Source organism: Chelonia mydas, chromosome 23 (genome assembly GCF_015237465.2).
Source record: "Chelonia mydas isolate rCheMyd1 chromosome 23, rCheMyd1.pri.v2, whole genome shotgun sequence".
In the NCBI taxonomy this organism is placed as follows: Eukaryota; Metazoa; Chordata; order Testudines; family Cheloniidae; genus Chelonia; species Chelonia mydas.
Window position 1 is genome coordinate 8,452,023 of NC_051263.2, and position 27,325 is coordinate 8,479,347.

Sequence of the window (27,325 nt, forward strand, 5' to 3'; positions counted from 1 at the left end):
AGGATAGTGCCCAGACTAGGAAGGTGTCCAGTCTGTGATGGAAGCTTATTGAAACATCTCTGAGGGTGAGATTTTATTTGTATTTAGTTTTCTTACTGTACTAGGCTTAGACTTGTGTGTTTTGTTTTATTTTGCTTGGTAATTCACTTTGTTCTCTCTGTTATTACTTGGAACCATGTAAATCCTACTTTTTATATTTAATAAAATCACTTTTTACTTATTAATTAACCTAGAGTATGTATTAATACTTGGGGGGGCAAACAGCTGTGCATATCTCTCTATCAGTGTTATAGAGGATGAACAATGTATGACTTTACCCCGTATAAGCTTTATGCCGGGTAAAACTGATTTATTTAGGGTTTGGACCCCATTGGGAGTTGGGCATCTGAGTGTCAAAGACAGGAACACTTCTTAGACTGTTTTCAGTTAAGCCTGCAGCTTTTGCGGGATGTAGTTCAGACCTGGGTCTGTGTCTGTAGCAGGCTAGCATGTCTGGCTCAAACCAGGCAGGGCACTGAAGTCCCAAGCTGACAGGGAAAACAGGCTCAGAGGTAGTCTGAGCACATCAGGTGGAAGTCCCAAAGCGGGTTTCTGTGAACCAACCCGTCACACAGGTATCTAAGTAAGTCATGACTGGTCTTTATTCTCCAGGTCCTTGTTGTTCCCCTTTTAAAGATAGGTATTATGTTTGCCAGTCTTTTGGGACCTCAGCATTCTCCAGGAGTTGTCAAAGATAATTGTTAACTGTTCCAAGATTGCTTCAGCTAATTCCTCACGTTCTCCATTAGGCCCTGCTGACTTTAATACATCTAACTTATCTAAATATTTTTAACTTGCTATTTCCCCGTTGTGGTTTCTGTTCCTTCCCCCTCTTGATTAAGAATCATTGTTTTAAGTATCTGCTCAGAATTAAACTTTTTTGCTGAATGTAAAAAAGGCATTAAACACCTTAGTCTTCTTGATGTCCTCTGTTATTATCTCGCCTTCCCTGGTAAGTAGAAGACCTACACTTTCCTTCACCTGTTTGTAATATATTTACAGAACCCTTATCTTATTGCTTTTATGTCACTTGCTTGGCGTAACTCATTTTGTGACTTAATCTTTCTGATTTTGTCCCCACATGCTTGTGCTACTCTTTTGTACTCATCCGTAGCAATTTGTCCATGATTCCACTTCTTTAGGATTCCTTTTTAGTTTCTGGTCATTAAAGAGCTCCCGGTAGAGCTGTATTGCCCGCTTACTATTCTTTCTAGCTTTCCTTCACATTGTGATAGTTTGGTGTTGCTCCTTTAATATTGTCTCAAAGAAACTGCCAGCTCTCCTGGACTCTAACTTTCACTTCAGATTTTATTCCCGTGGGACCTCACCTACCAGTTTTCCGAGTTTGTTGAAGTCTGCCTTTTTGAAGTCCATTATCCTAATCTCCTTGTGCTTCTCTCATTCATCCTTCTCATGGAATAATGAAATCATCACTTCAAGATCACTTTTGCCCACATTGCTCTCTGCCTTCAGTTTCCTAACTAATTTCTTCTTCTTAGTCAGAATCAGGTGTAAAATGGCCATCCTCCAGTTACTTCTTCCATCTTCTGAAAGAAACAAGTGTCCCCAGTACATTCCGAGAGCTTATTGGACACTCTGTGTTTGGTTGAAATTCCTTTTCTAACAGATGTTGTCGTCCCTCCCACCCCCATTACTAACTGTCTTTTGAATTTTTCTGTTATTTGCCTGACAGTCTAGAACACCGGTGTGCAGGGAAAGAGCCTGGGGGGAATTGTGATGTGAAATTATTTCCTGTTCTGCCATGTCCCCAGTTGCCCTTTTTACCCTAAAAGGCTGCGGCATAACACCCATGTTTGCTCCAGATCATTCCATCCTTCCAGAGACCAGGGAAGTTAAATGGCTGCTGTGAAGCCAGTGGAAGTAGGGATTATCAGGGTGTTGCTGGTGGGTTCCTGTTGGAGGGAGAAGGGCAGTAAGTACACAGGGTGTGGGCACTTCTTGGATGGGGGAGGGGTTGGTCTAGAGGTGGGAGGAGGCAGGTAATACACAGGGGGCAGAAAGGGAGGGGGACAAGGTGTGACAAACTTGCTGCGATTTGTTTACTTAGACGCCTAGATCCAGGCAACAGACCCCTGGGGTTTGTTGGTTAGAATTCCCTAATTTGTTGAACAGGAAACAACACCTTCCAAGCTGGGAAAAAACATACCAGACTCCAGTACAGGAGCTTGAGGCTGCTGTAGGATATGAAGGGGCATCCACCAGTGAGGCCCAGGGAAGACGCCCCATCCTATCCCAGCCAGCGGCTGTCAATGAGGAGGGTGTTGGGATTCCGACCAGAAAGTTGTCCCTGGGCTCCATCTCCTGTATCAGCTTCTGGCTAGTTAGGTAATAGAGGGGACAGCCTCTCCTCATAAGTCATGTGTCCCAGCCCCCTAATCATTTTCGTTGCCCTCCGCTGGACTCTCTCCAATTTGTCCACATCCCTTCTGTAGTGGTGGGACCAAAACTGGACGCAGTACTCTAGCTGTGGCCTCACCAGTGCCGAATAGAGGGGAATAATCACTTCCCTTGATCTGCTGGCAATGCTCCTACTAATACAGCCCCATACGCTGTTGGCCTTCTTGGCAATGAGGGCACACTGCTGACTCATATCCAGCTTCTCGTCCACTGTAATCCCCACACCACAATGCAAATAAATTTGTTAGTCTCTAAGGTGCCACAAGTCCTCCTTTTCTTTTTGTGGATACAGACTAAAACGGCTGCTACTCTGGAACACACCACAACTGTTACCTTCTAACACTTCCACAACTCCCAGCTATTTGCTTCCCTCCAAACTCTGTAGTTTTAATTTCTGCCAAAGCTACATTTAACCCTTCACTCTCTTTAAATCACTTACTTATGCATTCAGTTCTTTAAGGTGGTGCATTTTGCCTGTAACGACTTCGCCGCCAAGTACAATCCCCGCAACACAGCTGCCTTCCCCTGTGCTGTCTTTACCGTGGGATTGTTCACAAAGGCAGGAAAACATTTGTCTCCATGGTCACCTGTGGATCTTTTACTCTTAAAATTTCAGTGGAATATGGCAGAGCTCCGTCATGCTCTATCCAGAAAAACATTTCCTATAAATATCCAAAGTACCCTCCATTAAAACTTCAGAAAAACGAAAGTGCGAAGGGGGTGGGGGGGCGGGTAGGGTGGAAAGCAACCAATTAACCCTGTGAAGCTATTTTAAAGTACAGGCTAAAAGCAGCAAATTTAGCAAACTGAGGAGGAGAAGAAAAGGTTATGGTTAGCTTGGAGCAAAGGATAGGGCTCCCTAGGGTAAAACAGTTGGGAACCCTTTCCCCTAGGTTTTTATCCTGGCTCTGGGAGAAAAGTGGGGGTTGTTATCCGCTCCTGCAAACCCTGAATTTGTCGTCCCCCCCCCCCCCCCCGTGTCCGCTGCTTTTGTCTGCATGTCAAGTGAATTGCAAAAGGGCCATTACCTGGTGTAGTTAATCCTTTGGAGCAACTCCATGTATTAACGTGCTCACTCTCCCTTTTTCACTTCGAAACTTTTTTTCCTGTACTCCCCTGCAACCAAGTCGCAGCTCCTGTCTTTTAAGGTGGTCTGTTAACTCTGCTTCTGACTCCAAACGCTGTTGCGCCAAATTACCTTTAACCACCCCTAACTCTAATTGACAATCCTCCAGTTTCCTTTGCCGGAGCAGCACCAAGCTTGAAAGATGACCGGCAGCCTTCCATAATGCTGCCTTTACTTCCAACCTCTCACAAGGGGACGGAAGTGCCTCCTTTCCCCGGAAGGCATCCTGTCCCCACGGGCAGAGACCTCATTCTGCTACCCGTTTACCAAGGAGGAGCAGGAGGGACCGGTGGGGGCAGCCTGGCAGGGGGAGCGGGGCACAGGCACTGAGTGAGTGTGGGCGGAGTGCAGCAGCCCCTGAGACTGGTCCAGTAGCAGGGGGGGCTGTGCCGGAGGAGCCCTCTCTGTCCAGTTCCTCACTGCGACCTTCCCGGGACTACCTGCCACCTCCCAGGCCAGGGCAGGGTCTCCTCTCCCCACGTGTGTGGCTGTAGGACCCAGGGCAGGAGGCAGGACTGGAGCCCCCATCCCTGTGTCCCACCAGCAGTGGCATGCCCCAGGGGGTGGAGACACGGGCTGGGGGCCGCTCTTGGGCACCACACGCTGCCCAGGGCAGATGGAGGGTCCAGATCTCCCTGCAGTGGCCCAGGGTCCCTGGGCAGCTCTTATCTCTGCCTGGCTCCAGCTTCTGGCCTGGCTGCGGGGCAGTGGGGGAGGGTCGCCTCAGGGGGAAAAGGAAAAGCCAGTGACAAGGCCACCATTCCAGCATTGATGGCCCCTCCCAACTTCTATGCAGGTTCCGACACTCCTGCGGGGGCCCCCAGATTAGCCAGGGCCTCTGTGCATTGGCCCTGTGCATTAATCTGCCACTGCTTCTGGACTTGGAACCTAAGAATCTATGTCGGAAAAATACCCAGACATCTTTGTTCCTGAGTTTGTTACAGACCACCCCCCATCTCCCATGATTCCCTCTAGAGAGCGCGGAGAGGTTCAGGTCTACAAAGTTCATGGCCACGTTGTAGTGGATGAGACCCTGACCTCAGACGTCAAGAACAGGCCTCGCTAGAGAAGGCTGTGATAAGCATGTTCACACAGAAAATCCCACCACTCATGAAAAGACGCCATGTCTGTAGGAAGTCTGGTAAATCTATGGCAATTGTTGAGAGTGAAAGAACCCTTTCCTCTCAGGGAACGTGGAAATGCTTTTCTTTGAAGAAGAAAGCAGGTGAGACGCATGCCCAGTTGGAGCAGGTGACAATAGATGGGGAAACAGACACAAAGGAACTAAATCTTATAGATGAGGACATAAACCCCATAGCTAGGGAGGAACAGGGAGGCTGTGAAGATAACATGCACAAGTCACTCTACGAGCCTTAGAAATCAGGGCATCTTGTAATCAATTGAGTCTCTGACACTATGGGAAAGGGTGGAAGAGATCCATCACTGGAGTGAGAGGAGCTGACCAGGTTATCCCATTGGATAGCTGGCACTGTTGGACAGAAAGGAGTAGTGTGACCTACATACATATGCCCCCTTCCATCAGCTGCAGCAGGAATTTCTTTTTCTTTTTTTATTAGAGTCAAATATCTGTTACTGGTATCTCAGGTGTCTCAGGAACAATAACATCTCCTCTCGGACACAAGACGCTGCCAACAGTTTCTCTCTCACAGCACAGACTGAGCAGAGAGGTGTGCTGATGACTGTGTCTATCTCAAGGCAATGACCAGGTAGAAACCTTTGCAGACTGGTGGTCCTTTTTCTAGCCTTTCTTTTGGCTGAAGGAGAAGGCTGAGGCCAGTACAGGTAGCTGCCTAGGGCAGACTAATATGTCCCACCCTGTTGACACAGGTCTCTGAGGGTATGTCTACACTGCAACTGGGAATGAGCCTCCCAGCCTAGGTAGGTTTCAGAGTAACAGCCGTGTTAGTCTGTATTCGCAAAAAGAAAAGGAGTACTTGTGGCACCTTAGAGACTAACCAATTTATTTGAGCATGAGCTTTCGAGAGCTACAGCTCACTTCATCGGATGCATACTGTGGAAAGTGTAGAAGATCTTTTTATATACACACAAAGCATGAAAAAATACCTCCTCCCACCCCACTCTCCTGCTGGTAATAGCTTATCTAAAGTGATCACTCTCCTTACAATGTGTATGATAATCAAGTTGGGCCATTTCCAGCACAAATCCAGGTTTTCTCACACACCCCCCCCCCCCCCCCCCCCCCCGCTTACATACACACAAACCCACAGCAGGAGAGAATCACAACGGGGTGGAGAAGCAGAAAAGTTTATTTGCAGCTGCAAACAAGGTACAGGGAGAATAGAATCTCAAATCCTGCACACAGAGCAGGAAGTTACACAGGCTTTTATACTTCCTTTTTCCCAGCATACTTATCCAATAGCAAGCTGCCCTAAGTATCCATATAGCCAGCCAATCCAGTTCCCAGCTAGTGCCCTTGTTTTTTGTATCATTTGTTAAACTATACATAAAGCTGCTTTATTCAGCATTGTTCTTCCATATCTGCCCTGTTTGGCCTTGTTTAGTTTCAGGCAGTCTGACTCTGCAACATATTGTTGCAGATCCTCAGCATAACTGCTGCGAGTGCCTCCAGGCGGGGGGGCCAAGGACACTTGGGCCTAGTACGCATAGCTGCTGCGAGTGCCTCCAGGCCGGGGGGCCAAGGACACTTGGGCCTAGTACGCAGAGCTGCTGCGAGTGCCTCCAGGCTGGGGGGGGGGGGGGGGGGGGGCAAGGACACTTGGGCCTAGTGCGAGGGGGCTTCATTGACACTCGTGGTCTTCCATCCCCTCGAGTTACCTAGTGGCCATGCCCCAGTGTCCCCAACAAAGTCATGCTTTAGATTGATAGATTCACAGATTTTAAGGCCAGGAGGGACCATTAGATCATGTAGCCTGACTCTGCCATATCACAGGCCATAGAATTTCACTCTTTTACCCCTGTATTGAGCCTAAAACATCTCCCAGAAAAACATCCAGAGTAGACTCAAAGTCTTCAAGAGATGGAGACTCCACCACTTCCCTTGGTAATTTCTTCCAGTGGTTACTGCTGCATCATTTGGGCCTGTGAGTTCTTGCCTACTCTTGTTTCAGTGAGGGCATCCGGGTCTTCAACTTCCTCCACAAGGCCAGAGTGCATTGAAGCCCAAGGGAGGAGAGACGAAACCACTCAGGACACAGCAGCTCATAAATGAAGCTCTGAAATGAGCAAAGAAGGGACAAGTCATTTAAATTGCTACCACCTGTGAAGAGACATGATTAATCAGGCAAAAGGTAAATCTAAAGTCTAAACCCCAAGCATGGTCTTGGTCAGACGGGGCATGGACAGAGGTACCCCTCTTGCACTGAAGTGTCTCGTCAAGCGCTGTTGTGGACAACTGGAGGGGAGAAACAGAAAGGCTGAAGAGGAGATGTAAGCTGGTGGTGACGCTCATCACAGCTGCTGGTGTGCTGTCTAGCAGGCTGTGTATTGTCACTCAGTATCCTGCAAGGAGCCTTGGACAAGTGAGCTGTGTGAGAATCCTGCTCAGAACACAGCCCAACTCCCTAGGCTGCTCAGGCAGCTGTACTGATCGCAGCAAAAACCATGTGTCTCTAACTGGGGCCCGGACATTTTCTTCCTGTTCCCCAAACGTGACATCAGAGACACTCAGGTTTCCCAGCAGCTGTGCTGAAAACAACAGGGACGGTAACATGACTGCAGCAAATGATCCTCACAAGCAGCAAGGGGCCTAGCTCTTCAGCTCGGAGACATGAACCCCAGAGGGTGGGGGACGGGGTTCTCACCACAGGGCCCCCTCATCTTCCACAGGGGTGCAGGGCCCAGCTCCTCAGTGCAGGCCCAGGCCAGCATTGACAACTCTTGTGATTTATCATTAATCTTGCAATATTTCATCTCAAACAAAACAAAACAAACGAGTTTCAGGCTGTGGATAGAAGCCAGAAAACATGGTTCAAGTGTGACCTAAAGGCTCAGAAACTAGAAGTCAGAAGTAAACAAAAGGGTTTTTTTCTAAGTATCAGAATTTTAAGTCGGTGTTGTGGATTTTTCGGTCCTGACTCATGATTTCTGAACTCCTGGGATTGGCAACATTACAGGGTTTAGAGTAGCAGCCGTGTTAGTCTGTATCCACAAAAAAAAAACAGGAGTACCTGCGGCACCTTAGAGACTAACACATTTATTAGAGCATAAGCTTTCGTGGGCTACAGCCCACTTCACTGGATGCATTGAATGGAACATATAATAAGAAGATATATATATACACATACAGGGAAGGTGGAATTTGCCATACAAACTGTTTGTATGGCAAATTCCACCTTCTCTGTATGTATGTATATACCTTCTTACTATATGTTCCATTCAATGCATTCGATGAAGTGGGCTGTAGCCCACGAAAGCTTATGCTCTAATAAATGTGTTAGTCTCTAAGGTGCCACAAGTACTCCTGGTTTTTTTACAGGGTTCAGGGAGCTGGGCCCCGGACCAGTTCTAGGGGTGGACAAGCAGGACGGTTACCCTGGGCACCAGCTTCCAGCGGCGCCAGACCGCTGTGTCACTCTACATTTTCTTTTCCTCCTCAGGAGTGTATGGACCAACGTTTTCTGCCCTGGGTGGCAAAACGGTTAAGGCTGCATCTCTCTGGGACTTATCCACATGGCTCCACTAATTAGGTGGACCTGGACCCTGGAGAGGACATGGAAGGTGAGGTGATGGGGGAAAATAGGGGGTGGGTGGGGTCAGGACTAAATTTAGGGCATCCCAACCCCAGCTGGGCTGCGTGCGACAGCCAGGGAGAGACGCAATGTATTATTTATACCTAGGTTTTGGTTTGGATGGCTTTTCAAAATTGCTTAACTGGTATAGAGGTTAATTAATCTAGTTCCTAAAATGAATGCTACCTCCACCAGCTGCTTAAAATGTTTGGATTTAGCTTTGTCTGGGAAGATGTATTATAGCTTTAAAGTTTGATTTGCAGTATCACTCTTGTATTTTCTAACCTGTCGTGTCCCAGCTCCAGCTCTGGGGCTGCAGTGGCCAGGAGAGATGCCTCTCCCCAAACAAATTCTAAAACAATGGAAATCACTTGGATTCCAGAGAACTGATTTCCATTAAGTTTTAAAATTTATTTGGGGAAATGTACTGGAAACCATTAAGGCCAGATCTTTGCTATCTGATATAGTTCTGGCTCTTCAGAGTACTCCCATCGACTCATAAGTAGCAAGCACTAGGGGATTTGATGTTAGGTGCTTTGTAGGATGAAGATCTTATTTGCTGGCTCTTTGAAGCAGGGATCTGTCTGCAACCTCCGAAGCCCTGTGTTAATGTGCTTTGTTTACTTAAGGAGCTTGTAAAAATGTAATGAGTTTACTCTAAGGTTTTGAGTCGATGACACACACAGTGTGAAACCAGGAGAACTTTGCCTGTTTCTACAGGGCTCTGTTGCACTTGCACAGTGTGGCTCCTCCTAAACACTGTGAAAGTAGAATGAATTATATTGAAATTATAATTCATTAAAGAAATGCTACTTGAAGGGTTTGTTGAAATATAGTTGTCAGGAAGAGAAACATTAAGGAGTGTGAGACAAGGGGTCCTCAAACTAATTAACTTAGAGCTCCTACTGAGCTAGGAGATTGGTAAACGTTAGTATGCAAATAAGATATGTATGTATATTTGTCAGTTTCTCTTTCTTTTGTCTCTTATCAAATTGGCTTTGGCTTAGCTGTATAAATAAGTTATCTTGAACCTCAGAGAGGGGCTCACATCTGGGTGCATTAGCAAAGCGCTTTGCTAATAAACAGAGTGGTCTGACAAACTATGTGAGTCCTGAATCTGACTTTGACAACACTCATTTAAAATCCCCATAACCAACCACTTGATGTTTTACTTCCCTTCATATTTTCAGTGCTGTCACTTGTTTGTTTGTGGTTTTGTTTGTTCTCTGTGTTGCTTTATTACTTATTTTTACTGTTCTGTGTGTGAAGTATTAAATTAAGAGTTGACATCCCATAAAAACTGTAGGTTTCAGAGTAGCAGCCGTGTTAGTCTGTATTCGCAAAGAGTACTCCTTTTCTTTTTTCATAGAAATTGTAGAAGCCTGAGGGAATGCCTTTTACTCTCCTTTCCAGTATCAGAAAATATTGTATTAATATTTGCAATGAGAACATGACTATTTCTACTTGACTCATAGATTTGTTTAGCATCTTCAAGCTGAGCTCAGTGTGCAGATAATATGCATGCAAGAGGGATAGTTTTGTGAACTGCAAAAGTCCGTAGCATGCTACTGTTTTGGGAGATGCTTTGTTTTGTCGAGGGCAGCTTTCCCTGAAGATTTAGTGGTCTATGGTTGGAGGAGGTTATTAAACTGGGCCTCTGGTCCATATTTTTTATGCTTTCACTTAATGGCCAAGACTTTGTTTTAGTTATATAGCTGTTTTCAGTAGGCCACATTTTGATGTGTTTACTAGCTTGAGTGGTTATACAGGATGATAACATACATGTACTCCAAGGGCAGTGTTAATATTCTTTTTATTTGATTTCATATTAAATAAACATCTTAAGCAGCTTGTTTATTATCCCTTGTTTTAATATTCTTTCTTCTTCCATACCTATGAACTGTTTAAAAATATATATTATATCTTGGGTTTTTGTTTGTCCTGGTGGCGCACATCCACACATTACCTCGATATTGGTACTGCACATAACAAAATTCATTCCACACATGGATGTAAAATATTAGAGGGAACATTGGTCTGGTTCCTGGGAGAGGTGGGCCTTAGTTCCTCAGCACAGAGCCTGGAAGAGGAATCCTCGTTCTCACTATTCCCTTCTAGCTTTTACAGCTGAATTTTATTTGGCTTCATTCATTTTTAACATTTAGTGGCTGCTGTCAGAAGCTTCACTCCCTGAGCTGCTGCTGCCGCCCCCCCCCGCCTTCATGTCCCACAAGCTAAACTGACTTGCACAGAGTGGGAGAGGCAGCCAGACCAGACACTCCCCCTCATTCTCCAATGCCCCCATCTGCCAGACTGACCTGCATGGAGTGGGAAAGACAGCCAGATGTCCTGCTACTGATGCCCACAGTGTTCAAGGCCTCACGAGCGAAGTCTTCTGCTGTCTTTATATAGTGGTTGGGTATGATGTTGTTGGTCATGTTTGTGGAAACAAAGAGAGGCAGGACACTCTAGGGGGGGAGAGGGGAGACAAAGTGGAGAGAGTTATTGCCTGTTCTCTTGCATTCTGGCACAATCTCTAGGCTCAGGCTGCTTACTAGTTGGACACCAGAGTTGATCCCTCACAAGGCTGGCAGTGAAGGCCCAATCACCTTCACTACGAAGTCATGAGAGTTTCCCACCTCAGTCTGACTGCTGCAGCCACAGAGGAAGGGACGATACTAGTCACAGCTCAGCTTGGTCACTCCCGGTTGGAGGGGTAACTTTAGAGCCATGCAAGATGGCTATTTTCCCCAGTGGGTGAGCATGCTAACTCATGGTCCAAGGAGGGAGAAAGGGATCAGGAATAGAGAGTGGGCTTCTGACACAACACAGCAAATCCCCTCTGACCTGAAGAGGGGCAGAGAACAGGCTATAAGCTTTTGTCTGTCTCCCTCACAGCATGGCCAGATTTTCATAAGTGCCCTGCACCCAGCAATTCCCATACAGAGAATCCCCCTTCCCCTCCTCCTTCCTTCCCCCCACAGAGAGTAATGGAGAATCCCTTCCCCTCCCCTTACAGGGAGCTGTTGAATGCCAGCAGCTGGCAGTGGAAAGTGCTGCCTGCAGATGGAGCAGTGGATCATGGCAAGCACAGAGAGCTGCATCCCCAGACACCTCCCGCAACTGCTGGCCCCAAACTCCAGAGTGCTCCTTGCCCTTGCGTCCGCAGGGGAGAAGGTCTCATTGCTCTGTACCTGCACTAGGATGCCCTGGGAGTGGTACTCGGCCTCCAAGCCTCTCGAGAAGAAATCTACAAATCTCTGCAATGGAGAGAAAATGGAAATCAAGCCACAGGACTGCAAAGGAGCAGGAGAGGGGAAAGGGTAGCGTGGCGGGGGGAGGGGGACATGTCACAATGAACGCTCACAAGGGAGCTCAGAAACCTCAAGAGCAGATCCTGAAAGGACGGGTGGCTGGGACAAGGCCCGTTGCTCTGGCTCTCATGGGGAGCTGGTGTGAGACAGCGCTGGGTGCGAGACAGCGCTGGGTGCCCTCAGTAGGGCAAGCACATGGCTGTAACAGGAGAGCTGCTTTGTAGCTTATGGAGACCAAGGGAGGGTGTTTTCCAACCCCACCCCCTATACCTAGACAGGATTTTCAAGTGCAAGGAAGAACACCACATTTGTTTGTCTAAGCGATTGGCTGAACAAGAAGTAGGACTCAGTGGACTTGCAGGCCATAAAATTTTACATTTTTATTTTTGAGTGCTGTTTTTTTGGTACATAATTCTACATTTGTAAGTTCAACTTTCATGATAAAGCGATTGCACTACAGTACTTGTATTAGGTGAACTGAAAAAATACCATTTCTTTTGTTTTTTTACAGTGCAAACACTTGTAATCAAAAATAACTATAAAGTGAGCACTGTACGCTTTGTATTCTGTGTTGTAATTGAAATCAGTATATTTGAAAATGTAGAAAACATCCATACCTATTTAAATAAATGGTATTCTATTACTGTTTGACAGTGCGATTAATCACAATTAATTTTTTTAATCACTTGACAGCTCTAGAAGCCAAACAATCAGGTTGACACTGATTGTTGCTGGTGCCAAGATGGGGAGCACGGTGCTGGCGAGGATGGCGGAGGAGATTCTCTGACATCAGAGTCCTGGTGTAAGAAAAGCGATGGTGCCAGGAGGACGTACACAGGAGGACTACATAACTCTTGGTCCCTGGCAGTGTCAGTCAGTACTAGGGCTGGCAATTCTCCTACTAATACATCCCAATATGCCGTTGACCTTCTTGGCAACGAGGGCACACTGCTGACTCATATCCAGCTTCTCATCCACTGTAATCCCAGGTCCTTTTCTGCAGAATTGCTGCTTAGCCAGTCGGACCCCAGCCTGTAGCAGTGCATGGGATTCTTCCTTCCTAAGTGCAGGACTCTGCACTTGTCCTTGTTGAACCTCATCAGATTTCTTTTGGCCCAATCCTCCAATTTGTCTAGGTCACTCTGGACCCTATCCCTACCCTCCAGCATATCTACCTTTACCCCCAGCTTAGTGTCATCTGCGAACTTGCTGAGGGTGCAATTAATCCCATCATCCAGATCATTGATGAAGATGTTGAACAAAACCGGCCCCAGGACAGACCCCTGGGACACTCCGCTTGATACCGGCTGCCAACTAGACATTGAGCCATTGATCACTACCCGTTGAGCTGATGGAGCTCGGCTGTTCTCAGTGGTGGCAGATGACAGAACAAGGAGCAATGTTCTCAAGTTGCAGTGGGGGAGGTCTAGGATGGATATTAGGATAAACTATTTCACTGGGAGGGTGGTGAAGCACTGGAATGGGTGACCTAGGGAGGCGGTGGAATGTGCATCCTGAGAGGTTTTTAAGGATGATTTAGTCCGTGCTTGTGCTGCTTCAAGCAGGGGGTTGGACTAGATGACCTCCTGAGGTCTTTTCCAACCTAACCTTCTATGATTCTATGGGAGAGGAAAGAGTGCTAGGAACAGGGGGCACATGATGTAACTTTCCTTACCTTCGTAGCACTGTACACCGTGGCCACTGGATGGGGTTGACGACCCACTTCAGAGGACAAGTTAATGATGACCCCCTTCTTCCTGCCATGAAGAGAGATAACTCCGTGTGAGGATGGCCCCAGAGAGCACCCAGGAAAAAGGAGAGAGGTGTGCTCATTGCCCAGGCCCAGCCCATGCCCCTGGGGGGGCGGGAGGGGAGAACCCATCACCCCATTACAAAGTGGGGGCACAGGATTCTATGCTGGAGTTTGCGGCCAGACTCCGCCTACCTGTCTGGCGGGGAGAAGAGAGTTCCTTTTGAACGGAGGGAGAGGAGAACGTGGATGGGCTGACTAGGGCTGGAATGATCGTCTAGAGCTCAGGAGCAGGGGAGAGGTAGAGCTCGTTGCCCAGGCCCTGCCCACCATCCAGGCTGAGGGGACGGGGAGGAGAAGGGAGAACCCATCACTTGGAGCAGGGGAGAGGGAGAGGAAGAGGGAGAGCTCACGGCCCAGGAAGGCTCCTGATCAGTGCGGGACAAGTGCAGCTAAAGGCAGATGCCACCCCGAGGCACAAAGAGGGCACCACGCTGCAGCCACTGTCAAGTAGGCCCAGTGCACATGGCTCCCTCGCTGTCGAGCCACAGTGATTTCCTGCTGCTTGTACCTGCTGAGCATCTGGGGCAGGACAATCCTGGTCATCTGCAACAAGAGGCGTCGATGAGACATGAGACAGGACGTGCCGCACAGCCTGCCAGCAATGCCCTGTCCATGACAGGGGCCATCATCAGCTCCTGCCCTCCCTTAGCAGCCATGCCCTGCAATGGCAGAATCTGCCTCCCACCCCCCAGATTGTCCTCCCTTCACCAGCCACATGTGACAACCCTCATCCCACCTGCCCTGCCCCCGCCAGCTACGCCCCCCAGTGGCAAGGCCTGTCCTCCCCTCATCAGCCAGAGACCGCAGAGGCAGAGACAGTCCTCACCCCTGCCCTCCCCTCACCAGCCACACGCCCCTGACATGGCCAGCCTCATGCTCCCAAATCATCCCCCCGGCACCCTCTTTCCCTCAGTAATAGGTGCTGTCCCTATGTCCCCGTCCCTCTCCCATTAGCACTCCCACGGCCCATCCTCACACTCCTCTTTCCTTTCACCCACCAGCCCTTCTCTACCCAACACTGGAACTGCTCTCTCTCCCCTTGTAAGGATAAGGCCTTTGTCTGCAGCCACATTGTAAGGCCTAAAGCCTAAGGCCTTCGTCTGCAGCCAGATTAAAAGAGCAGCCATTAGCTGAGAAGCAGGAAGTCGCATCCTCACATTCCATCTAAATTATTACATTGTTTTAATGTAATATCAGGCTAATAAGGAGACCCCATCCTAATGGCCCCCCACTATCACCAGATAAAGAAACAGTTTTGAATGGTTAAAGAAAACTTAGTTTGACAGCATCCTGTCTGGCAAGCAATCACTTATCAATAGTTGTGGTTGGGAAATCCTCATTTCTTTATTGTTTTGTCACTATGGTCCCCACTTCCCTATTGTTTGTCTGTATGGTCTCTGTCTGGTTCTTTGATTGTTTCTGTCTATTGCATAATTAATTTTGCTAGGTGTAAATGAATTAAGGTGGTGGGGTAGGACTGGTTAGAGAATTTTGTTACACTATGTTAGGATCGGTTAGTAAAATTTTAGTATAATGGTTGGTTAAGGTATAGCTAAAAAGGACTCAAATTTCACTATATGAACTGGGGTCCAAAAGGAAGTTCTTGGGGAACCAACTCCAGGACACAGCCCCAAAGATCAGAGCTCCCAGACCTCAACACTACCAATGACACCATGCAGAAACTAGAGTCCCCCAGATGGACCTTGTCAAGGTTCCTTCCCCACTCTGAACTCTAGGGTACAGATGGGGGGACCTGCATGAAAACCTCCTAAGCTTACTTTTACCAGCTTAGGTTAAAACTTCCCCAAGGTACAAAATTATTTTACCCTTTGCCCTTGGACTTCCACTGCCACCACCAAACATTTATCTGGGTTATTTTATTAGGAAAGTGTTGTTTGGAAACGTCTTTCCCCCCAAAATCCTCCCAACCCTTGCATCCCACTTCCTGGGGAAGGTTTGATAAAAATCCTCACCAATTTGCATAGGTGACCATAGACCCAAACTCTTGGATCTTAAGAACAATGAAAAAAAGCATTCAGTTCTTGAAAAGAAGAATTTTAATAGAAGTAACAATAAAAAGAAGCACCTCTGTAAGATCAGGATGGTAAATACCTTACAGGGTAATTAGATTCAAAACATACAGAATCCCTGTAGGCAAAACCTTAAGTTACAAAAAGACACACAGACAGGAATATCCATTCTATTCAGCACAGCTTATTTTCTCAGCCATTTAAAGAAATCATAATCTAACGCATATCTAGCTAGATTACTTACTAAGTTCTAAGACTCCATTCCTGTTCTGTCCCTGGCAAAAGCATCACCCAGACAGACACAGACCCTTTGTTTTTCTCCCTCCTCCCAGCTTTTGAAAGTATCTTGTCTCCTCATTGGTCATTTTGGTCAGGTGCCAGCGAGGTTATCCTAGCTTCTTAACTCTTTACAGGTGAAAGGATTTTTCTTCTGGCCAGGAGGGATTTTAAAGGTGTTTACCCTTCCCTTTATATTTATGACAGACCTGATCCTGACTGGCCATCAAGAAAAGTTCATGTGTCTTACTGGGGGTGGTGAGCACTGTATGTGTAGCATGTACAGTCTGTTTTTGGTGATTGTTAATAAATAGAGGATAAGGATATTACTGTGTAAGGCTCTTTCACTGGTAAAAGGTCCTGCAAACCCACAGGGTTATGCCTGAGCCCTAGGAACTGGGTAAAGGTGGGTGCCCCTAGAGTGTGTGAGTATCAGAGAATTTTGTATGGGTAACACCCTGTGGTTTCCCAGGAGTTTATCGGTTCCTCATGTCATGCCCCATGTAAAAGAAACAGGAGAAAGCCACCAAAGCTGCCTAGGGATGCCAGCTCTATTTCACTTACCTTTGCCACTGAGAGCATGTTGCAATTCACAATATCTGACAGAGTCTAAAGAGAGAGGGAGTGAAAGGAAAAGACATAATGACCTCTCCTTCCCCATTGTCACTGACAGCACTGAGATTGCCACCCCTCATGGACAGGTTAGCGCACACATCTCTGTCACTATACATGCTCGTGATTATTGTGGTGGGTAGCACTCAGAGCCCCAGCCACCATACTGACACATCGAGACAGCCCCTGTCCCACAGAGCTCACCCTCTAAAGAGAGAAAGAGACCGCAGCAGGTTTAACATAGCTTAGGCAGGAGAAGGGGAAGGGTGATCAGATCCGACAGTTACTTAGGCAGTTAGGTATTTTGGCACCTGAAGACGCAGATAAGCACCTAGGGGCATTTTCAAAAGCCATCTCCCACTGTTTTCAATGAGATTGAAGCCAGGCCCACAGACAAAACTGCTGCCACTCTATGGCCCAGGGAGCTAGACAGGGCACTGTCGAGGGATGGGGAGAATGAGGGAGAGCAGGGCACTGACGGGAGCTGGAGGCAGATTTAGTTGGTTGGGGCGCAGGAGGATGTGGAGGCAGGTGAAAGGCTGAAGGGGGTACAGAGGACAGTGATGGGAGATGGAGGGAATCAAATGGCAGTGGTGCAGTAGGGAGAGGATTCCCCGCCAAGCAGCCAGGGGAAGGCCAGTGTTGCCTATTCTCACAAACCAATTGAAAGTCACAGGATTTTGTGTCTGCAGGAGCAGCTGTCATGAAGATGCAAGAAGCTCCTCCAGTCCCATAAAAAACACACGAGGAGTACTTGTGGCACCTTAGAGACTGACAATGAAACCTGTCTCCAGTCCCATAGAGTTTTCAGGGCTGGGCAGAGCTGTGGGTGACAGCCTTAGTGATGAGCACACAGACCTGCCCTGCCGCTTAGCCCTGCCTTCACATATGGTCCGAGAGCACAGAGAGGATACGGGGGTGTGGGGGATAGTACAGGGCCCTGCCTCCCACTGCCTTGAGACTTCTCTACTTGGGAACCAACTCCAGGACACTTCTACTTGGGAGAGGAGAAGCCCTCAGGGGGCAACGAGGCAGTGGAGAGGGTAGTTGGGGAGGTGGTGCTGCCGGGTCCAGGGAAGGAGACAACCCCCAGGTCAGTGAGCCAAGGGTGGGGGGAGTCAAGAGCTAATAAGAAACGGCTGGCAGTTCGCCAGTCTCAGAGGTGGGGAGAGCATGAGTGCAGCTCCATCTGAGGAGCCAAGGAGAGGGATGCACTTCTGTGTGCAGTCAAGTCAACTGAAATTCTCACACACACACGGGCAGAATAGCAGAGGAAGTTATGAAGTCAAAGTACAGACTAAAAAACTATGGTTTGATGAGGTCTTTAAATTCTCATGATTTGCATGCCCTATCTCATGACCATCGGTCTCTTCAGATTGGCAGTTCTGCAGAAGTGCCAGAGACTCCATGAAATCCACTAGGGACTTTGCTATTGCTTTTAAGTGGAAGACACTCAGATACTATGGTGATGGACAGCAATACAAAACCCTAAGAGAGACATAGGGCTTAAATTCAGCTGGAGCCGTCTGGAGGGAAGCTCTGGTAAATATTTTTTAAACCTGCAGAAGCCCTGGTATCCCCCCTCCCCCGAAGCCCAGAGCCCCTGCAGCCCCCCGAGTCCTGAGACCCCCATCCTGTCGCTGAAGCCCAGAGCCCCAAAGGGGCGGGGGAGGGGAGATGCGTGGGGAACTCTGGGAAATAATCTCTGAGAATTTAAGCTCTGGAGAGACAGATAGGTGATTGCCTGTGGGGACTATATAAGTAGTGCTCTATGTACTTCCTGTGTGAGGCCAAGAACCGGGGTAGATCAGAGGTGGGTCTCTCTGTACAGAGTGGCAAAAGGACAGTCGCTAAGGGTGTGGAGTGGGACCAGCACGGACGGTGTGAGCCACGGTAAGGGTCCAAAGGGACTCACCTTGATACAGAGGTGAAGGGATAAAGAGATTTTATTGTCAAATAATACGAAAGCCACAAGAGGACTCTGTGGTGAAATTCAGTATTGCCTTTGAGACTTTGTTACACTGGGCTCCAAAGATGATGTGAAATAGAGACTGAGCAGCATGCCCCAGGGAGACATGCCCTATGTTTACCTGTCACCCAATTCTTCACATAGGAAAAGCCCAGTCACAATAACTCTGCCCATTCCCTGGGCACTCTCTTTCCCCTGCACTGAGATCCACCTGAGCCAGGCAAGTGGGAAGAGGGAGGTGTCAGGGAGGGGGTGACAGCTCCCCCAATTCTGGAGGCCAGTCTTTTAACTCAACTCGCTTAACATGTTTTCAAAGTCGACATTCCCTTGGCTGTACTAAACTTTTAGCACATTTGTGAACAACACACTTCTACATCCTTGCTAGATATGAAACTGCAGAAAAACCTGAGTGTCTCTGGATTAAGTTTAGAAGTGTGAGCAACAAGGGTGATGTCGTGGTGGGAGTCTGCTATAGACCACCGGACCAGGGGGATGAGGTGGACGATGCTTTCTTTCGGCAACTCACGGAAGTTACTCGATCACAGGCCCTGGTTCTCATGGGAGACTTCAATCACCCTGATATCTGCTGGGAGAGCAATACAGCGGTGCACAGACAATCCAGGAAGTTTTTGGAAAGTGCAGGGGACAACTTCCTGGTGCAAGTGCTGGAGGAACCAACTAGGGGCAGAGCTCTTCTTGACCTGCTGCTCACAAACCGGGAAGGATTAGTAGGGGAAACTAAAGTGGATGGGAACCTGGGAGGCAGTGACCATGAGATGGTCGAGTTCAGGATCCTGACACAAGGAAGAAAGGAGAGCAGAAGAATACAGACCCTGGACTTCAGAAAAGCAGACTTTGACTCCCTCAGGGAACTGATGGGCAAGATCCCCTGGGAGAATAACATGAGGGGGAAAGGAGTCCAGGAGAGCTGGCTGTATTTTAAAGAATCCTTATTGAGGTTACAGGGACAAACCATCCCGACGCGTAGAAAGAATAGTAAGTATGGCAGGAGACCAGCTTGCTGATCTTAAACACAAAAAAGAAGCTTACAAGAAGTGGAAGATTGGACAAATGACCAGGGAAGAGTATAAAAATATTGCTCGGGCATGCAGGAGTGAAATCAGGAAGGCCAAATCACACCTGGAGGTGCAGCTAGCAAGAGATGTTATAAGTAACAAGAAGGGTTTCTTCAGGTATGTTAGCAACAAGAAGAAAGTCAAGGAAAGTGTGGGCCCCTTACTGAATGAGGGAGGCAACCTAGTGACAGAGGATGTGGAAAAAGCTAATGTACTCAATGCTTTTTTTGCCTCGGTCTTCACGAACAAGGTCAGCTCCCAGACTACTGCACTGGGCAGCACAGCATGGGGAGGAGGTGACCAGCCCTCTGTGGAGAAAGAGGTGGTTCGGGACTATTTAGAAAAGCTGGACGAGCACAAGTCCATGGGGCCGGATGCGCTGTATCCGAGAGTGCTAAAGGAGTTGGCGAATGTGATTGCAGAGCCATTGGCCAGTATTTTTGAAAACTCATGGCGATCGGGGGAAGTCCTGGACGACTGGAAAAAGGCTAATGTAGTGCCCATCTTTAAAAAAGGGAAGAAGGAGGATCCTGGGAACTACAGGCCAGTCAGCCTCACCTCAGTCCCTGGAAAACTCATGGAGCAGGTCCTCAAGGAATCAATTCTGAAGCACTTAGAGGAGAGGAAAGTGATCAGGAACAGTCAGCATGGATTCACCAAGGGCAAGTCATGCCTGACTAATCTAATTGCCTTCTATGATGAGATAACTGGCTCTGTGGATGAGGGGAAAGCGGTGGACGTGTTGTTCCTTGACTTTAGCAAAGGTTTTGACACGGTCTCCCACAGTATTCTTGCCAGCAAGTTAAAGAAGTATGGGCTGGATGAATGGACTATAAGGTGGATAGAAAGTTGGCTAGATTGTCGGGCTCAACGGGTAGTGATCAATGGCTCCATGTCTAATTGGCAGCTGGTATCAAGTGGAGTGCCCCAAGGGTTGGTCCTCAGGCCGGTTTTGTTCAATATCTTCATAAATGATCTGGAGGATGGTGTGGATTGCACCCTCAGCAAGTTTGCAGATGACACTAAACTGGGAGGAGAGGTAGATATGCTGGAGGGTAGGGATAGGATACAGAGGGCCCTAGACAAATTAGAGGATTGGGCCAAAAGAAATCTGATGAGGTTCAACAAGGTCAAGGGCAGAGTCCTGCACTTAGGATGGAAGAATCCCATGCACCGCTACAGACTAGGGACCGAATGGCTTGGCAGCAGTTCTGCAGAAAAGGACCTAGGGGTTACGGTGGACGAGAAGCTGGATATGAGTCAACAGCGTGCCATTGTTACCAAGAAGGCCAATGGCATTTTGGGATGTATATGTAGGGGCATTGCCAGCAGATCGAGGGACGTGATCGTTCCCCTCTATTCGACATTGGTGAGGCCTCATCTGGAGTACTGTGTCCAGTTTTGGGCTCCACACTACAAGAAGGATGTGGAAAAATTGGAAAGAGTCCAGCGGAGGGCAACAAAAATGATTAGGGGACTGGAACACATGACTTATGAGGAGAGGCTGAGGGAACTGGGATTGTTTAGTCTGCGGAAGAGAAGAATGAGGGGGGATTTGATACCTGCTTTCAACTACCTGAAAGGGGGTTCCAAAGAGGATGGCTCTAGACTGTTCTCAGTGGTTGCTGATGACAGAACAAGGAGTAATGGTCTCAAGTTGCAGTGGGGGAGATTTAGGTTGGATATTAGGAAAAACTTTTTCACTAGGAGGGTGCTGAAACACTGGAATGCGTTACCTAGGGAGGTGGTGGAATCTCCTTCCTTAGATATTTTTAAGGTCAGGCTTGACAAAGCCCTGGCTGGGATGATTTAGTTGGGGATTGGTCCTGCTTTGAGCAGGGGGTTGGACTAGATGACCTCCTGAGGTCCCTTCCAACCCTGATATTCTATGATTCCATGATTGCACTAAAAAAACATCTGTACCACTTAGCACAGACCCAGCTTTACTCCCTGGTTTCCAGGGAGACCAGATCATTGGCAAGACAGGAAACCAGCCGAGCAAGAATTTTTGAACAAGACAAACCTTATCAATGTTGGGGATATCCAGGAAATTCATTGGCTCTGTTGAAAAGGTCATGCCAACGTTGTTCACTGTTAAAAGAACAATGCATCAGTCCCAGCTGTTCTGAATTATGAGCATCATGTAGTAGAAACACTTGGCACTTTAGAAGCAATACAAGTCTGTCGCTAGGACCCAAAGAACCAGGTTCAGACAGGCCCAAACAGGGAGGTTTGGATCTGGATCCAACTATTCCCAAAAATGGGGGGGATGTTTGGGATCTTTGCTATAGTGTACATCTGCACTTGGAGCTGGGGGTATAATTCCCAGCTGAGGGAGACATACCAGCACTATCTCTGATTGAGCTACCATGCTAAAAATAGGGTGTAGCCACGGTGGTAGAAGCTAGCCGCCCTACAAAACCACACATCACACAAACCATAGGTGTTAGGGTAGCTTGCCCCTCCCGCCGCTCACACTACCACAGCTACACACTATCTTTAGCGTACTAGCTCAGAGCCAGCATGGGTATAGCTCCTCGAACTGAGACTTACACCTCCAGTTCGAAGCACAGACATCCCCTCAGAGAGTAAAGGGCGTGTTGAGAAGCAGCCACCAGTGGTGTCCATTTGGATTTTAGCGCATGTGGTGTGGGAGACAGAAGACGCTGGAGACTGAAGGAAATGCAAGTGGGAGTGGATGAAGAAGACAGCCTACTGGAGCAAGCACGTGGCTCTAGACTAGTTAGGGGTGCCTGCCTGGAGCATAGCTAGAAGACACTGTTAGGTGCACATGTGTCCAAGGCAGCCTCCAGTCCCAGAAGACACTACAGGAAAATTTGTTCATCTGTTAGGTTTACATCAGACCCATTAGCTCAATGGAAATCAAGTGTTTGGCCAGGTTATTTCTGAGCCCGACTTGGGCGCAGTCCACTGGGAACTGCACAGACACTGGAACAGAGAGCATGACATCTGCCATCTCCCTGGGAAAGCTCCAACCACAGGCCCACTGCTTCTGGCCAAGGTATGTTTCAGGCCAGGGCAGCTGCAAAGACAAACAGAACAAAACTCAAGAGCCAATTTACCTAGAATGCCAATCTCCAGGCCCTGCAGGGCGGTTTGGATTGAGTCATAGATCTCTGACCCCTGGGTGAAATCAGCTTCAATAACTCTGGTGCTTTGGCCATGCTGCTCTTCTGAAAAGCAAAGTCAGAGCAAGATTAGAACCCTGGGGAGGGGCTGGGGAGAAAACAGAGGAGAAGGCAGGGCTGGGGAGCGGTTGGGCTCTGAGCTCAGGGTGACAGAGCCTCTGGGCAGAGAGGAAATGGGGGGTGTGTGTGTGTATGTGTGGATCTAGGCTAGCTGCAACAGGTCCCTGGGAGAGGGAAAGGGAGGGAGCCTGGGCTTGCACCAGTTGAGCTGGGGGCGGGAGCGTAAGGACTGGTCTAGTGGTAATAGAACCCCTGGGAGTGGTAGGAGGGAAGGCAGCAGGGTCTGGGTTAACGGCACAAGCCAGACCCCACCTTCCACCCCTTCACTCACCCCAAGCTCTAATACTGTGCTTTGGTAACAATGCAGCTACAAGGTGACACCACATAAGATTCCCACTCTAACTGCCTAGGTGCCCAACTCCCCTGGCATCCACACAGGTGTTCGTGGAGACCCCACTCACAAGCAGGAGCCCGCCCAGCCTGTCTTACTCACCTATCTCAGCTGCCACCTGCTTCAGTTTCTGCAGAGAGCGGCTGATCAGCACCACATTGAGGCCTCTCTTGGCGAGCTGGAAAACAATTAAGGTGGGAACTCAGGAGAATCTGGGAAGCCCTAAATCTACTCAGTTTGCCCCACAGCTACTCCTGGGTCAGCTTCACCCTTGTGCCAAAGCTGATCCAAAGTAGCACTGGTTATTACCTCATGGGCATAGGCTCTTCCAATCCCAGATGTAGCTCCAGTCACCACTGCAAGAGGAGAGAGGTACAGGCTGTAAATGCCTCCTTAAGCCAGTAGCTGAGAACCGCTCCCCTGGGGAATTTGCATGCCTTGCACACACTCCCCAGCATGGTTTGGTGCAAGCTCCATGGAGCAGGGAGGGGGACACCCTATCTAGGGTCTGGATCAATGCTAGGCCCCTCAATCCCAGAGCAGGGAGGGAGAGTCCCTCTCTACAAGTTCTGGTGAGACAGCGTCTGGGGTATTTCATTATCACCCCAAAATACTGAGAACCTGGGGGAGTTCCAATCCCTAGGACAACCCTTGCTGAGGTCATTGGCAACACCCCACTGGTTTTAAACGGTAAGTGTCTTTCAACCCTAACGACATAGAGCTGCAGTGACTTTTCACTTTGCTGCCACAAACCGATGGTACTTCACAGAGTCACCGCCACTGATTTGCCCCTGCCCCAGCTCCTCCACCCATCTGACCTGTGGAGCCCACTGGCCAGAAGGGAGGAGCAGAGCCCAGTTTCGGGGGAATAGGCCCAAGCCCTACTGAGCGACAGCCCAGTGGAGCATTCAGACAGGGCCCAACTAGGCAATCTGGAGCTCTAGCTCACCCCCATGTGAGCCCCCTACAGCCCTATAATCCCTGAACTACAGTCCCATACCTACCTGGGCAGGCAGTGTCAGGCCTACCCACCTAATGTTGGAAGGGGGCAGACTGGGACCTCCCCCTTCCTGGCCCACTGCTTCCTGCCTTCTGGCAGGCTAGGTTACTTCCACGAGGCAGGAACACTCAGCTCCTGTCCACCCCAGCAGAGCACTCCATGTGTGGGTCCCCCCAGTACCAGCCTTCCTTCCCCCAATCCCCACAGAGGGGACATCAGTGGTGGTGTCCCTCTCCCCCTTGGCAGGGAGCCTAGTGTGGTCTGGTGGGGACTCTCCCTGGTTCTACTGGTCTCTGTTCTCCACCCCACTCACCCACTTTGCACAGTGTTACTGGTGACCCAAGGGGCCATGGAGAATGAGGCTCCACACCTCGGGTTCTGTGTCTAGAGCCCAGCATTCTGAGTACAGCAGACAGCGGGGAGCCCCCGTGCCCTGCTGAGCAGCATGTCTGGCAGCCTGAGGTGCTGGGATGTCAGTCCTAGCCCCCTGCCCCTAAGGAATTTTGCTTGGCAAGTTGGCTGCCAGTCCCACTCCCTTCCCAGGGGCTTCCAGGAATGAAGTGAATGAAAGACACGAACATGCCTCATTGGGCCAATGAGATAAAGAGCCTCCCAGGGAGCCTGACCAGGGTGCAGAGGCTCTGTGCCCCTTCCCGATGTGTAGAGACAATCATAAAGGGATTCCACACAGGTAGACACTCTCCTGCTTGTTATGACACAGGAAATCCAGGTCTAGTCTACATAGTTTCTCTGGGCAACAGAAGAACTATTGATTGGAAGCTCTTGGGGACCAGCTCTGTGTATAGTGCTGAGCACAATGGGGCTCCAGTCCTTGAACTGGTGCTACCACAATGCGGACAACAGCAGCAACATACTTCGGAGGCTACAGGCAGGGCCAACTTCTACAGCGAGTCTGCAGTATCACCAGCCCGAGGCCTTCAAAGATCAGGAGTAAGGCCCCCCAAAATAAAACATTTTATAAAAAAAAGCTGGTGATTTATCAACCAGGATGAATTTTGGGTTCTCTCTCACTTTGACTTCTGGTCTCCGGGCTTTAGGCTATTTTTCCAAGCTTTTCTCTGTAACCACAAGGGCTAGAAACTACTTTTGAATTTGAGGAGAGTGGAGATTCTCCTGTGGTTACAGGATTCCAGGAGCTGAGACTCTGAGAAAAACACCCCACGTGAGAAGTTTTGGCAACACTGAGGCTAGGGCTACACTAGAAACTTTTGCAGCAAAGAAACATCGGCTAGGGCTGAGAATTTAGAGTGACCTTGTTATACCAGCAAAAGCCTTACGTTAGATGCAGTTATATCAACATAAATGTGCTTTTCAGCTATAGCTTATTTTGCTGAGGAAGCAAAAATGCTCTTTTTTTTCCGGTTATCAGCTGCAGCTGCAGTAGGAGGGTTTGGTAATACAGCTGTGGGGGAAACCTGAGACCCTGGCTCCCAGTCTGTTGCCTTAAGGTCTAGTACAGAGCCTGGACCTCGTTTTATAGCCCCCAGAAGGACAAAGAGCTACGTTAACTGGGAGGCTGCAGGAGTCTAGTTTCTGACCTCAGCAAGATGGGAAATGTTTCCTCCGGACATTTTCTACCCCATGCCCTGGACACTGGCCTCTCCACAAGGCCAGCATCCCCCAGGCCGTTTGGCTGGGTCATGGAGCCCCCTGACCTTGGCCATCCCTCCAGCCCGCTGGGGCTTCCAGCTGGTTCGTGTGCCTGGTGGCATCGGTCCTGGGGTTCAGCAAGAACTGATGGGGCACCCGTTTGCCTCACGCCTGAAGCCCTGCGAGCAGGAACCTGCCCCTGCCCGGCCAGCAGCAATCAGCACCTCCTCCCGCTCCAGAGCTGGGAAACTCAAGGCCAGACTACCTGAGAAGCTACTAGCGCAGCTGGTGAAGACGGAGAGAGCTCTCCCCCGGGGCATATTAAAACCACCTCCCGCCGACACAGCGCTGGCCACACAGGCGCTGGGGTCGGGGTAACGTAGCTCACCCAGGGGGCGGCGTCTTCAAATTATGTCGCCATAAATGCCAGTGTGTACAAGCCCCCTCACTCCCACCCCTACCCCAGTCAGCCCCGGGGGAGGGGGGGAGCCATCAGCATAGCCCAGCCCTGCCTCCCCTCTCCCCGCCAAGCCCCGGGGCGGGGGGGGGGACGGCCAGCGCAGCCTCCCCCCTCTCCGAGCCGTCAGCCCCGCCCCGCAGCCCCCCGCCGGCCATCACTGCAGGGGCGGGCCGGCCAGACCCTCCCCAGGGCCCGCGGGCCGAGCTCACCCGCCCAGGCTCCGAAGCTGGCGAGCTCCGCGCCCCTCCCGCGCTCCGCCAGCAGGTGGGTCCACACCGCGTGGCCCAGCGCCCAGGCCGCCCGCAGCAGCAGCCCGAGCGCGACCAGGGCGCCCAGCACCGGCAGCCCCGCGGCGGCGCCGCCGTCCATCGTCCCGCGGCTGCTACTGCAGCGAGCGCGCCCCGGGCTCCCCGCCCAGCCGCCTCGGCTCCCGGGCCATTGGCTCAGCCGCCCCCGGGGCGGGCCGCGGCCGCTCCCTGCATCTTCCGGCCCTGCCGCCGCAGCCCCTGGGTACAAGGAGTTTCTCTCCTATTACAGTTTGTTCCTGGGCCCTGCCTCCCGCGCGGGGGCGCGGGGCAAGTGCACCAAAAAATCGGCCTCACTGATCCTGGAGACACAGATGCCTCCCTCAGCCCCTTTGGGAAGGTCTGTGAGGGGAACTAAAATCTCCCCTGCACACTGGCGGTGTTGTCTCGCTCCCTTAACCGGGGGCCCAGGCACCTGCGGTTCATAGCCCACTGGATGGGACGGATTGGTGCTGGGAACAGGTCAAAAGAGACTGGGTCCTCGTGTTTGAGTTGTTACCTGAGGCCCAGAAGAAAGGGTGTCCTGGTGTGCAAAGGTTTCAGAGTAACAGCCGTGTTAGTCTGTATTCGTAAAAAGAAAAGGAGTACTTGTGGCACCTTAGAGACTAACCAGTTTATTTGAGCATGAGCTTTCGTGAGCTACAGCTCACTTCATCGGATGCATAGCATATCGTGGAAACTGCAGAAGACATTATATACACACAGAGACCATGAAACAAAACTTCCTCCCACCTCACTCCCCCGCTGGCAACAGCTTATCTAAAGTGATCCTCAAGTAGGGCCATTTCCAGCACAAATCCAGGTTTTCTCACCCTTCCCCCCCCCCCCCCCCCCCCCACCCCACACACATACAAACTCACTCTCCTGCTGGCAACAGCCCATCCCCCTTTGAAACCCCTCTTTATAATGCGCATGATAATCAAGGTGGGTCACCTCCAGCACTAAT

At 49.6% G+C, this 27,325-nt stretch overlaps 1 protein-coding gene and 2 long non-coding RNA genes across 3 annotated transcripts; 2 read left to right on the plus strand and 1 right to left on the minus strand.

The window, feature by feature from the left end:
• The first annotated feature begins 1,013 nt into the window (after positions 1–1,013).
• Positions 1,014–19,329, plus strand: LOC122463676. Its single transcript, XR_006287258.1, has 3 exons — positions 1,014–1,218; positions 18,091–18,094; positions 19,316–19,329. It is a non-coding gene; the product is annotated as an uncharacterized LOC122463676 (long non-coding RNA).
• On the minus strand, positions 6,660–26,520 carry LOC102939820 (very-long-chain 3-oxoacyl-CoA reductase). Its single transcript, XM_037884605.2, has 11 exons — positions 26,284–26,520; positions 23,313–23,359; positions 23,106–23,181; positions 22,487–22,597; positions 21,427–21,494; positions 16,311–16,355; positions 13,949–13,983; positions 13,303–13,384; positions 11,508–11,573; positions 10,632–10,781; positions 6,660–6,798 (listed from the first exon to the last, which is right to left on the minus strand). Exons 1-11 carry the CDS (start codon positions 26,441–26,443, stop codon positions 6,679–6,681), a joined length of 960 nt encoding a protein of 319 aa, XP_037740533.1. The 5' UTR covers positions 26,444–26,520; the 3' UTR covers positions 6,660–6,678.
• Positions 6,797–12,012, plus strand: LOC122463677. Its single transcript, XR_006287259.1, has 3 exons — positions 6,797–6,873; positions 8,182–8,302; positions 11,333–12,012. It is a non-coding gene; the product is annotated as an uncharacterized LOC122463677 (long non-coding RNA).
• Positions 26,521–27,325: the final 805 nt, after the last annotated feature.

Bases quoted from the DNA above. Each gene is read 5' to 3' on its own strand.
- LOC102939820 (XM_037884605.2), bottom strand. From the start codon at position 26,443: ATGGACGGCGGCGCCGCCGCGGGGCTGCCGGTGCTGGGCGCCCTGGTC. The intron at 16,356-21,426 runs GTTTGTCTTGTT...CTCTCTCTTTAG, and splicing joins ATATCCCCAACATTGATAAG to ACTCTGTCAGATATTGTGAA. The intron at 10,782-11,507 runs GTACAGAGCAAT...CTCCCCCCCTAG, and splicing joins CCCAGGGCATCCTAGTGCAG to AGTGTCCTGCCTCTCTTTGT.